The following is a 12,412-nucleotide window of genomic DNA, read 5'->3' on the forward strand; positions in this document are numbered from 1 at the left end:
ACCAAGATGTCCTTTAGTAGGTGAATGGATAAATAAACTGTGATTCATCCAGACAATGGGATATTATTCAGCACTCAAATGAGCTACCAAGCTACAAAAAGACATGGAGGAAACTTAACTGCATATTACTAAGTGAAAGAAGCCAATCTGAAAAGGCTACATAATGTCTGATTCTAAATATATGACATTCTGGAAAAGGCAAAACTATGGGGACAATAAAAAGATCAGCAGTTGACAACAGTTGAGAATTGGGGCAGGGGGATAAATAACTGGAGCACAGAGGCTTTCTGGCAAAAATTATGGTGTATGATACCATAATGATGGATACATGTCATTACACATTGTTCAAACTGACAGGAGTGAAATGTAATTTAAATTAAGGACTTTGGGTGATAATGATGTGTCACTGTAGGTTCATCAATTGTAACAAATATAACACTCTGGAGAGATATTGAAAACGGGGGAGGATATACATGTGTAGGGTCAAGGATATATGGCAAATCTCTGAACCTTCCCCTCAATTTTGCTATGAAAGTTAAACTACTCTAAAAAATAAAGTCTCAATATAAAAAAAATGAGGTATCAGTACACAGCTATTAGAATGGCTCAAATACAATAAGATGACCACACCAAATGCTGCCAAGGATGAGGAGAAAATGATCACGCATACACTGCTAGTAGGAAACCAGCAATTGCACTCATGGGTATCCCAGAAAAATTAAAACTTACATTCACAAAAAAAGCTGTACATGAATGCCTGAAGCATCTTTATTTGTAATAGTCAAAACCTGGAAACAAATCAGATGTTCTTCAAAGGGTGAATGATTAGACAAATGAGTTGAATTGTGTCCTCTAAGAAGAGATGTTCAAATCCTAACCCTAAGAACCTCAAAATGTGATCTTATTTGGAAATAGGGTTCTTGCAGATGTAATTAATTAAGATGAGGTGATATTGGAGTGGATTTGGGCCTTTAATTCTTATGACTGGTGTCCTTGTAAGAAGAAGAAAATCTGGATACTGAGAAGAGTACCCAGAATACCACCAGGAGATGGAGGCAGATTGAAGTGATGCTTCTATAAATCAAGGAATGCCTAGGTCTGCCAGCTATTAGGGAAGCTAGGAGGGAGGCAAAGAACAGATTCTCCCTCAGAGCCATCAGAAGAAACCAGCCTGCCAACACTTCATTTAAGAATATGAAAGAATAAATTTGTTTAAGCCACCAAGTATGCGGTACTTTGTAATGGGAGCCCTAGAAAACTAACATATACACCATGGAATACTACATAATAATGAAAAGGAATGAAAGTGCCTGGATGAATTATGATGAATATAAAAAGGCAATCTCAAAAGGTTATATACAATGTGATTCCATTTATATAACATTCTTGAAAAGACAAAATTGCAGAAATGGAAGACATTTGCCAGGAGTTAAAAAAAAGGGTGTGAGATGGAAGGCAGTGTAGCTATAAAAATGCAATACAAACGATCCTTGCAATGATGAAAATGTTCTGTTCCATTACAGTATCAATGTCAATATTTGGATTATAATATTATATTATAGTTTTGCAAGATGGGGAGATGTGAGCATAGGGGAGATGTGAGCATAGGGTACATGGGATCTCTCTGTATTGATTCTTACAACCATAGGTCAATCTGTAATTATATGAAAATAAAAACTTTAATTAAAATGTATATCAGTGCTGCTGCACCATGCTTCCTCTGGTTAGGTGAGGTTTTATCATCTCATATGCCTTGGGTTCTTAAATAATCTGTTTTAGAGATAGGCCTTTTTTATTCTCCTCTCAGGAGTTTCAAATAATTATATTGTATCATATTGGCAATCACTTAGTCATTCTGAGACACTATCCTAATACCAAAAATTAGGGTTAAAATATAAATTTATGGGTTTTAGTTTAGTGGTTTGGAAAAACAATGAGATTTGGTGGGGAGGTAGATGCTGTATAGTATGGCTGTAGTCCTAACTTTTTTTTTTAATTTTTTTTAAAGCATTTATTCATTTTTTGAGAGACAGAGAGAGCGCACAAGCAGGGGAGGGGCAGAGAGAGGGGGAGACACAGAATCCGAAGCAGGCTCCAGGCTATGAGCTGTCAGCACAGAGCCCAATGTGGGGCTTGAACTCATGAAATGCCAGATCATGACCTGAGCCAAAGTCGGATGCTTAACCGACTGAGCCATCCAGGCATCCCTAGTCCTAACTGTCTTTAATCAACATGTCTGGTCATGAAATTAATAAGCAACATTAGCTACTTCCAATTAATCTCATTGAGCTTTATGTATAATGATATAGTTTCACATAAACATCTTGCTTTTGTTCAATAGTTACTTTTTTAAAAGTATTACTGTAATCACTATACCAGACAATATTAATGATTTTTCATGCTTATAACACCATTGAGCAAACAAGTTATACATATTATAAGAAAAAATTATAGAAAATAAATGATTGTATAACACAATAGGAAGCCCTAAATAAATTTAAAACCTAGATGAGATCAGAACCTTTACATGTACAACTTACTCCCTATCTCTGACTACTCTTTCCATGCATTTGTCACACGGCGGGGGGGGGGGGGGGGGGGGGCGCAACTTCTGTCCTTCAAAGCTAGTAAAAATGCCAATTTCTGGGAGACCCCAGAGTACCTATCTTAAGTAGGTGTTCCTCTATTATTCTTTTATCTGAACTCCTTATTTTATAGCAATTATCATAACGTTAATTTCTTGTTCATATTAGTCTACTCCACAAAAGTGTAAGCTTCATAAGACATGGGACAATAAATATCTTACCCTTCATTGTATTCATAGCACCTAGCAGACATGCAATAAATGTTATTGAATGTATTGTCTATTTAGGTAGGACAACTTTGTTTGTAATATACATAATTTTTAAATCTGGAGACAAAAATAAAAGGTCCCTGAATTTGCACACTATACAATACTCTAGATAACTTAAGTCTTACCTGAACTGTAAGGTAGATGTGACATTTTGCAAGTCTCTTAAAATTTCTGGGCCTCAGATGTTACATAATTTGAAAGACAAGGAAGTTGAAACAAATAATCTCTTAAGATTCTGCATGGCTTTGGGGCACCTAGGTGTCTCAGTCAGTTAAGCGTCTGACTTTGGCTCAGATCATGATCTCATGGTTCATGGATTCAAGCCCCACATTGGGCTCTGTGCTGACAACTCAGAGCCTGGAGCCTACTTCAGAGTCTGTCTCTCTCTTGCACATGCACTCTCAAAAGCAAATAAGAAACATTTTTAAAAATAAAAAAAAAAAGATTCTGCAAAGCTGTAAGAGTTATGACTTTATAACATATAAAGTATTTTTAAGTATTAAGTGATAATAGTACAAAACAACACAAAATCAAATAATCATTCACTTTTTGGAAGTTAAGCCAAGCATTAAAACCAGTAGTAATATTACTTGCTCTTTATGCCCCTGAGTCATAAATGACATATGCATGATGTATTTTCCCATAAACTATTTTCTAATACAGTAGTCAAGGGTCATAAATCAGGAGAAGATTGATATTACTTCCATTTGAATAAATATGCTTTAGAAGTAATGAGTAAAGTTATGTATACTACAGTGACACTTTGTGTTGTATTAAAATTATACCATTTCAAGTGGTTAGTTTTATTCCTTTTACTCTATTTTTTAAAATATAATTCTACAATAGCTACATTTCAGTTGAGACCTGCATTATTTATATAAGCTAAAACTCTACTCTTGTTAGTGTGAATTTAATGTCACATAAAAACCATCCTTTAAGTTTATTTTTCACTATATATTATTCAATTATAGGAATGAAAGCTATCAAATGATTTCTCATATAATTTATTTTTTCCACTGTTACTATAAAATGTTTTAGAGACATTTATGTTAAACTCAAATTTAAAGGTTTTAACTTTAGTTCCTTATTATTTCAATAGAACGAACAATGCTTTCTGTTAGGTAAAATTTCAGTATAACTGCAATAATTTAAAAGTGTAAATATCGGGGCGCCTGGGTGGCTCAGTTGGTTGAGCGTCCGACTTCGGTTCAGGTCATGATCTTGCGGTTTGTGAGTTCAAGCCCCACATCAGGCTCTGTGCTGATGGCTCAGAGCCTGGAGCCTGTTTCAGATTCTGTGTCTCCCTCTCTCTGACCCTCCCCCGTTCATGCTCTGTCTCTCTCTGTCTCAAAAATAAATAAACGTTTAAAAAAATAAATAAAAGTGTAAATGTCTAACTTATAGGATATTTTTAGTATTTGTGAAGAACTGTGGTTCTGTCTTATTGTTTTTAATACTTCCAATTAACAGCATATGAAGCTAAAAAAGTATTGCAGAGTAAAAATTATTGTAAATCTATTTCTAAAACTAGATTGAAATTGCTTTTAATTATATAAGTGTATTTAAATATATATGTAGATTTACACACATATATGAAGGAAATGTTTATGAATTATTAAGAAACTGAAACGCAAATATTTCCACTAGAACCCCTTTCAGGTTATTTGCTAAGCAAAAAAAAAAAAAAAAAAAAAAATTAAGTTTATTTATTTATATTTTTGAGACAGAGCACAGGCAAGGGGCAGAGAGAAAGGGAGACAGAGAATCTCAAACTCATGAATAGTGAGATCATGACCTGAGCCAAAATCAAAGAGTCAAATGCTTAACCGACTGAGCCACCCAGGCACCCCGTTCAGCAAAATATTTTAACATATAAATCAAAGACAAACTTCAACCCTACTAATATCTAAATTAATGAAATTTCATAATGACTACTTAGTTATATAAATGTGCTTAACATTTTCAAGATTATGCTATGAAGCTAATAATAACAACTCCATAACAAAGAGCTAAACAGAACTCATCCCCTGAATTGTTTGACATACTTATCTCTTCTACTTACCCTCATAAGAACACTATTAAAAGAATAAGATCAAGCAGATGCTGTGATCAAAAAGACAGATGCTGTAGAGTCAAGAACTCATGTGTTTTCTACTATTGACTAGATATGTAATTATAGTATTTTTTAATTCTCTAAGTCTTAAAGGGAAAATACAGGCAAATACACAAAAGGAGTAGTGAAGCTAACATTCAGTGTGGTAATATATATAAAACATCTAGCATAACATGTGGAACAGAGTAAGAACTCAGGAAATGCTATTTCCCAGATATCCACCACTCTTTAAGCCTCCTTTCTTTATACTCCCATTATCATCTCCTGATAAATATAAATAGGTGTAAGAGAGTGGATCACATTCATTATGTAGATGAAAAGAGAGTCAAAGATTTGAGTCACGAAAACAACAAAAATCAAAGAATCTCACAATTTCTAGATTAAGACAACCCCTTAAAGATTGTCTCTTTCAACAACGTAGACATGCTAATGAGAGGGTCAGCCATCTTATGGTCTTTCTCTATACCTACTAAATTTTAAAACAGGAGTCATTTACAATGTGTGTATTTACAAAACCATAGAAAAATAGAACCACTTGGTTATCTGTAAACAAATGAAGAGAGTATTCCCAAAGACAGAAAAGCAAAATATAATTCTTTTTTGAATTTTATATGGGTAATGTTTGATACATTTTGTTTTTACAACCCAAATAGAATCTTCTATTAACACAATACTAAAATTTTCCAGACATATTAAAGGAATGCCCAGAATAACTCAAATTTTCCTGTTCTCATCTTTAAAAAGCTCATTGATTCTAATATAATATTTAATACCAAGTTGTAATAAGAGCTATAGTATAAGTGGGAGAGGTAGGCCCCTAATATTCTAAGGTGTATAATAAAATAGATTATGTTGCCATTCACTGAAATAAGGAATATAAGAGTGAACTAGGTTGAATTGGGTTGGGCTGTATTGAAATTTTTTTTATATATGAATTTTTGTTTTGTTTTGTCTTGTTTTGTTTTAGAGAGAGAGAAAGAGCACAAGTGGGGGGGCAGAAGGAGAAAAACATAGAGATAGAGAGAGAGAGAGAGAGAGAGGATCTCAAGCAGGCTCCATGCTCAACACGGAGCCAGACATGGGGCTCAATCCCACCACCCGAGGATCATGACCTGAGCCGAAATCAAGAATCAGACACTCAACTGACTGAGCCCCCCAGGCATCTCTGTGTTGAGACTGTTAATTCAACCTTAGACATGGGAAATTTACTTCTAAGACATCCAAGGAGTTATGTCAAGTAGGCAATTGACTACATGGACATTGAGTTCAGAGGAAAAATCTGAGCAAGAGTAATAAATGTGGGTCATCATCAGGAAACCATCTAGGGAGTGAATGTAGCCTAAGGCCATTCGTTGAGTAACTCCAAAATAGACTGGCTTAGTGAAGGAGAATGAGTTTATAAAGGAGTAGCCACAAAGAGAAGCAAAAGATCTGGTCCAAAACACCAACAGAAAAAAACAAAAACAAACAAAAAAAAAAAACATGTAGTCAACAAAGTCAGATACTGAGAGAATGTCAAGTAAGATACTTGTTAAATTTAGCAATGTAGAAGTCATTGGAGATCTTACAGATACCTTATTTCAGTGGTGACGAGGAATAAGCTAGATATATATGGGTTGAGAACTAAGTAGGAATTAAAGAAATGAGTGAATATAATCACTCTGAGAACAAGTATGACTAAGAAAACAATAGGCAAAGGCAGTTGGGGGAAAATATAGAAGGGTTATCTGGGGTGGGCAGAGATGTAGAAATTGTTTTAAGAATCAACACTTAAGAATATTTAATAAATGAGCACTGGGGCACCTGGGCGGCTCAGTCAGTTAAGTGTCCGACTCTTGGTTTCGGCTCAGGTCATGGTTTGTGGGGTTCAAGTGCTAACAGCACAGAGCCTGCCTGAGATTCTTTCTTTCCCTCTCTCTCTGCCCCTCCCCATACATGCACACACATGCACTCTCTCTCTAAATAAACAAAAATAAAAAAAAAAATAAACAAAAATTGGATCCAATTGAGAAGAAAAGGTAAACCTAATATAAAAAATGATGAAAAATTTCTGAGAAAGTATGAGAAGACATGATACAAAAAGAGGCGCAAGAAATAGACTTGAGAAAAGGAACAGTTCCTCTATGGAAGTAAGCACAGAGAATGGGTACAAACGCAGCAGATATGGATATGTAGTCACAGAAAAGAAGGGAGTTGCCACCTGATGATTCTAATTTTTTTCTGTAATGTAGAAGATATCCAACTGCTGACAATGATGGGTGGAGATAAGAGGATCAGAGACTTGAAAGAAGTGGAGAATATTTTAGAAGTTATGTAGAAAGTGCAACTATAGACCAGAGAAATTCGACACATCATAATTTCCTTGAGAATCTTGATAAACCAACCCAGTTATGAGAGTATGATAGAAATGTATATACTCTAGTCAGGAGAAGAGAGTAGAGACACCATACCAGTAACACCTGTTGGAGATGCAAGCAATAACCAAAGCCAGATTATAAATTTTAAGTTATAGATCAAAATTTAAACTTTAAAATGGTAGAAAACGTAATTATTGAAATCATTGAAAACAACAGTATCCACAGACAAGTAAAGTAAGAGGATCCAGGAGGATATTTACAGATCCAGAAATCAGCAAGAAACAACAACAGTAAGACAAAACAGCATAGCAAGTCTCAGAAGGATTTTTACAAGTGAAGCAGATTGCTGTTTTCTAATAAGTTTGTTTCCTTCTAACAGAGGGGAAGCCAATTTCTAGAGAACATTGACCTGCCTCTTTCTGAACCAGGAATTCACAGTGAATCTGGTGGACACTGATGAGAGGAATAAAGACAACTTTTAACAGGATTTTTCAGAAAATAGTTCAAATTGGTAAAATATTGAGATATTTGATCAGGACACTACATTGACAAAACCCAGAATCATTTTTCCAGAGTCCTATAAAGTAACTCAGTTATACAAAGTTTTGTACTTAAAATGAAATGTCAGCTTCTAGAAATTTTATGTTCATAATACCATGTAACTGAAGCGTTCTGTAAAATTACATCAGTTAAGTTTTCTTCCTTCAAATTATTTTTGTTTTACGTACTCAGACTTCTTTTCGTAGGTCTTAGAAGATTCTTCAATTCTCTTCTCTAGCTCCAGGACAGCTTCTTCCTTGTTTAAAAGCATCTGCTGTGTCTGCATAAGTTCTTCTGCTAAGGTTTTCAACCTAGAATGATCAGTTTCCTCATTATTAGTCAATACATTATACTCACTTTATACAAACACACTAAACATTCATACATCTAAAGTGGTGATGTCCAAAGCAGTAGCCACATGTAATTTAATGTAAAGTAAATTAAAGTAAAATTTCAGTCTCTTGGTTGCATTAATCATATTTCAAGTGCTAAACAGACACATGTGGCTAGTGGCAGGCAACCTTACTGGACAGTGAAGAAAAGACTATTTCAGTAATCACAAGTAGTACTCTTGGACAGTCTGAGAGTCTTAGTCATTAATAAAAAAGGGAAAGAGAAACAGAAAATTTAAAAAGAAGAAAGGATTGGGGCACCTGGTGACTCAGTCGGTTAAGCGTCCGACCTCAGCTCAGGTCATGATCTCACGGTTCGGGAGTTTGAGCCCTGCATTGGGCTCCCTGCTGTCAGAGCAGAGCCCGCTTTGGATCCTCTGTCCCCCCCTCTCTGTACCCCTCCCTAGCTCATGCTCTCTCAAAAATGAATAAACATTAAAAATAATAATAAATAATAAAAAGAAAAAAAGGATTTAAGTAAATAAATACCGATAATGTTTCAGGAAGAGTGTAAAGACCATGGTTTTTATTTTCAGACAAACATTTATTTACATTCTGGCTGTGCCACTTTTTAGAGATGCTGAGCAAGTTGCATGAGCTCATTAAATCTATTTTCTCACTTGTAATCTGAGGGCAGGAATACCTGCTTAAAAGCATTGTTTTGAGGATCAAATACAGTAATGTATATGTAATGACTGGTACTTAGTAGGCACTGAGTATATGGTATCCAGGATTTCTTGCATGTATTCTCTCATTTACTTCTCACAACAACCAATCAGATAGTATTATCCTTATTTTAAAGAAGAGACAGTGAGGTTTAGCTGAATGGCAATTTAAGTGGATAGTAAGCGATTTCTCTTTTCATACACTATATTAATGCTTTAGGGATACTTTCCATATAGATATTAACACAACTAAATAAACAAAATTAATATGAACTTTAGCCCAGATCATTTTTGGTTGCATAAAATGCATTTGGTCCTGAATAGAAATATTTCTACCAAAAAAAACACAGAAAGCTATTGTATCACATTAAAATCTTTATCTTCAGCCTTTTATAGCAAAACATGAAATCCAAAATATACAAAAGAAAATATTAAATAATCCAACTCCACGAAAATGTAAATATGTTGGAAGTTAAAGAGATGATAAAGAAAGTCAAAAGCAAAAGTCAAACTGGGAAGAAATAATTTGCAGTGCAAATTACAAGCAAAAGCCCTCTTAAAAAAAGGACAACCTAATATGAAAATGGACAAAGAACGTAACTGGAAATACAGGGCTGACTCCTTTCCTTGTAACAGCTGTATCATCAAGTTAATCACTTCACCTTCCCACCTCAGAATAAGAGAAGTATTTGTGTTGACCACTTTATGTCTCTACTGCAGTTTGTAAAGCACCTTATTCTTGTGTGACAAACAACAGCTCTAGAACCAGACACCCTCACTTTCAATATTCACTCAGCTTTTCTAAACTTCCATTTCCTCCGTTAATAAGATAGGAATCAATTTAACACCTAACTTAAAGAGTTCTTGTGATTCTGTGCATATTTTTAAGTTACTATTACAGAGTTTGAAGCATAACATGTTCTCTATACGTGTAATCTTACATTATTAACCAATTTTATTAGTTTCATTAAAAAAAACATTTTTCTCAGAAGTAACTTTAAGTTTTGCCTTCCACCTTTAAGAATATTTTGTTAACAGTGGGTGCAAAACAATAATGTTGCTCCCAAGGCAGAGGTAGAATTGAATATATTATAAATAAAACTCAAGAACAGGTTACATTTTTTATTATTTATGCATTATTCCCAATTAAGGGCAAGTAAAATAATGGAATACTGCAAGCACACTACATAAAAAATAGAGAAGCCACGCACAATTAAAAGTTTTTCCCTTCAAAACAATGTTATTTCCAACAATGTTAATTTTTCAGAAATGTGAAAATTTTCAGTTCCATAAGAAATTAATATAAGCTTGTATTTTTTTATCATCCTTGGTACAAGAGTAAGTATGTGCATAGGCATACACATAAATATGTACATACATGTTGATTTGATGTGATTTAACAGTAGTAATATCACTACATATCAAAAAGGAAGCAAAAAATGAGAAATTCTATTATTGATTCCTTCATAGTTTATCATTTGGACAAGGGAAGACATTTGATTGTGGTGAATATCAGTTTCCCTAGCACTGCCCTCTTTTTACTTTCTATTTTTACTCTGAAACAGGCTAGGAAAGGAGGAAAGAGGTGAAAGCCAGAGTCAATCAGCAAGTTTAAACTACCTTAGACCCCATTCATCATTGGTACCTCTAGCAAGGTACATATATTAAAATCCAAATCTGCTAAGATTTTCTACTTCCTTTAGTAATCATTTTAGCCTCCTGAAAAACATCACCTAATGTTTCAAAGAGAAATTAAATTTGAGGTTTTATATAGGCTAAATTTTTTTAGTACATGTCAGCTCATTTGTGAGAAGAATGGGTTGGTACTTTTGATTTCCCTTCTCCTCAAATTCCTGGTCTGTGCTATAACAATTTTAAACCAGAAAGAAAGAAACCTACCACAGCTTACTAGATTCCCTAAAGAGCTGGAAATGCACTAGAAACTCAAAGGCCTAGAAGAACTAACAACACTTCTGATCCCTGGCAGGTCTGTTCTGTCAGCTAGAATTCACCACCTACTACATTTAGCAATGAAGGCCAGAAGGCCCAAGGAAGAAAGAAAGGAGATAAGAGTAAGGAAATGGGGAGAGCAGAGGGAAGAGAATAATAATATTAGCTGTTTCTACCTTTTCTAGCTCCTGATCATGTCAAGAAATTGGTACCTCTTCTCGAGGCTTTAATTTTTTGACTGCCTTAGCATAACTGACCTTTATGAAAAGTCTTTCTAAATTAAAAACAAAACAAAACTGAGTAAGGTAAGTCTTTGAAGTCAAAACTTCTTAATATTTCTACATATCTAAAGATTCATAGTTGTAAATTCAAAGTGGAAAAGACAAATGATCTTAGAAGAATGGAATTATATGGGGAAACCATTTTCCCTTCTTTACAACCATCCTCCTAAAAAAAACATGGAGTGAAAATCCAGTGAAGAGGAAAACACTCTAATAATTATACTTTATGAACCGATATCATAATACCTGTTAGGATAATTTGCAAAGCACTCTTTACCATGATGTCATTGTTATATATGTTTGTATACAAATGCACTAGTAACAGTCCAAATGGCTTACTCTTTACATCTTTAGAGTAAATGTGTTATACTTAAACAACATGACTCAAAACATTTAAATGTCATGACACTGCCTTAAAAAAAAATTCACAAAACTGACATAATACTTAACATTTACTAAATGCCTAATAGTTTCAAGCACTTTATAAGTACTTAAATCCATAACATTTTATAACATCATTATTATCGCCATTTACATATAAGAGACTGAGCCACAGGGGCGCCTGGGTGGCGCAGTCGGTTAAGCTTCCGACTTCAGCCAGGTCACGATCTCGCGGTCCGTGAGTTCGAGCCCCGCGTCAGGCTCTGGGCTGATAGCTCAGAGCCTGGAGCCTGTTTCCGATTCTGTGTCTCCCTCTCTCTCTGCCCCTCCCCCGTTCATGCTATGTCTCTCTCTGTCCCAAAAATAAATAAACGTTGAAAAAAAAAATTAAAAAAAAAAAAAAGAGACTGAGCCACAGAGATTAAGGATCTTGTCCCAGGTGAAAGAGCTGGTAAGTGGAAAAACATGTCAGAGTCCAGGCAGCTTAGATCCTGAGTGTATGGACTTAACAACTAATATCCTCTGTATTAGTAATTTCACCTCATAAAATTTAGTTAATGTCTATAGTTCAACAAGTACACAAAGATATAAAAACAAAGATATTTGTTGAAGCACTGCTTATAATCACAATAACGAAAGGTGAACTCTCTGTGATGCTAATAACACTTAACCTACAGGCAGCACACTTGCAAGATCTCTTCCCAGAGTCTGCACTTGCTTTTACACTTGTAAGTCACTAGAGTTTTAAGATGTCACACACACACATACACACCCACCCCAATTTTGTAAGTTTCAGCCTACCAAAATCTGTATCCACCCCTTAGCAAAAAGAAAAAATTAGAAATAAATACCCATCTATAAATAACTACATTAAATAAA

At 34.7% G+C, this 12,412-nt stretch overlaps 1 protein-coding gene across 3 annotated transcripts in view; it reads right to left on the bottom strand.

The window, feature by feature from the left end:
• The window catches only part of FER (FER tyrosine kinase), a 453,694-nt gene that overhangs the window by 322,611 nt on the left and 118,671 nt on the right, over positions 1-12,412 (bottom strand). For all 3 annotated transcript variants that reach the window (XM_086685926.1, XM_086685760.1, XM_086685844.1), the window contains one exon: positions 8,053-8,175. In XM_086685926.1, coding sequence (XP_086542052.1) covers positions 8,053-8,175 — 123 coding nt within the window. The remainder of the gene's footprint in view (positions 1-8,052; positions 8,176-12,412) is intronic.

The sequence above is a fragment of the Puma concolor genome, chromosome A1 (genome assembly GCF_028749965.1).
Source record: "Puma concolor isolate L17-30 chromosome A1, mPumCon1.1.hap2, whole genome shotgun sequence".
NCBI lineage: Eukaryota > Metazoa > Chordata > Mammalia > Carnivora > Felidae > Puma > Puma concolor.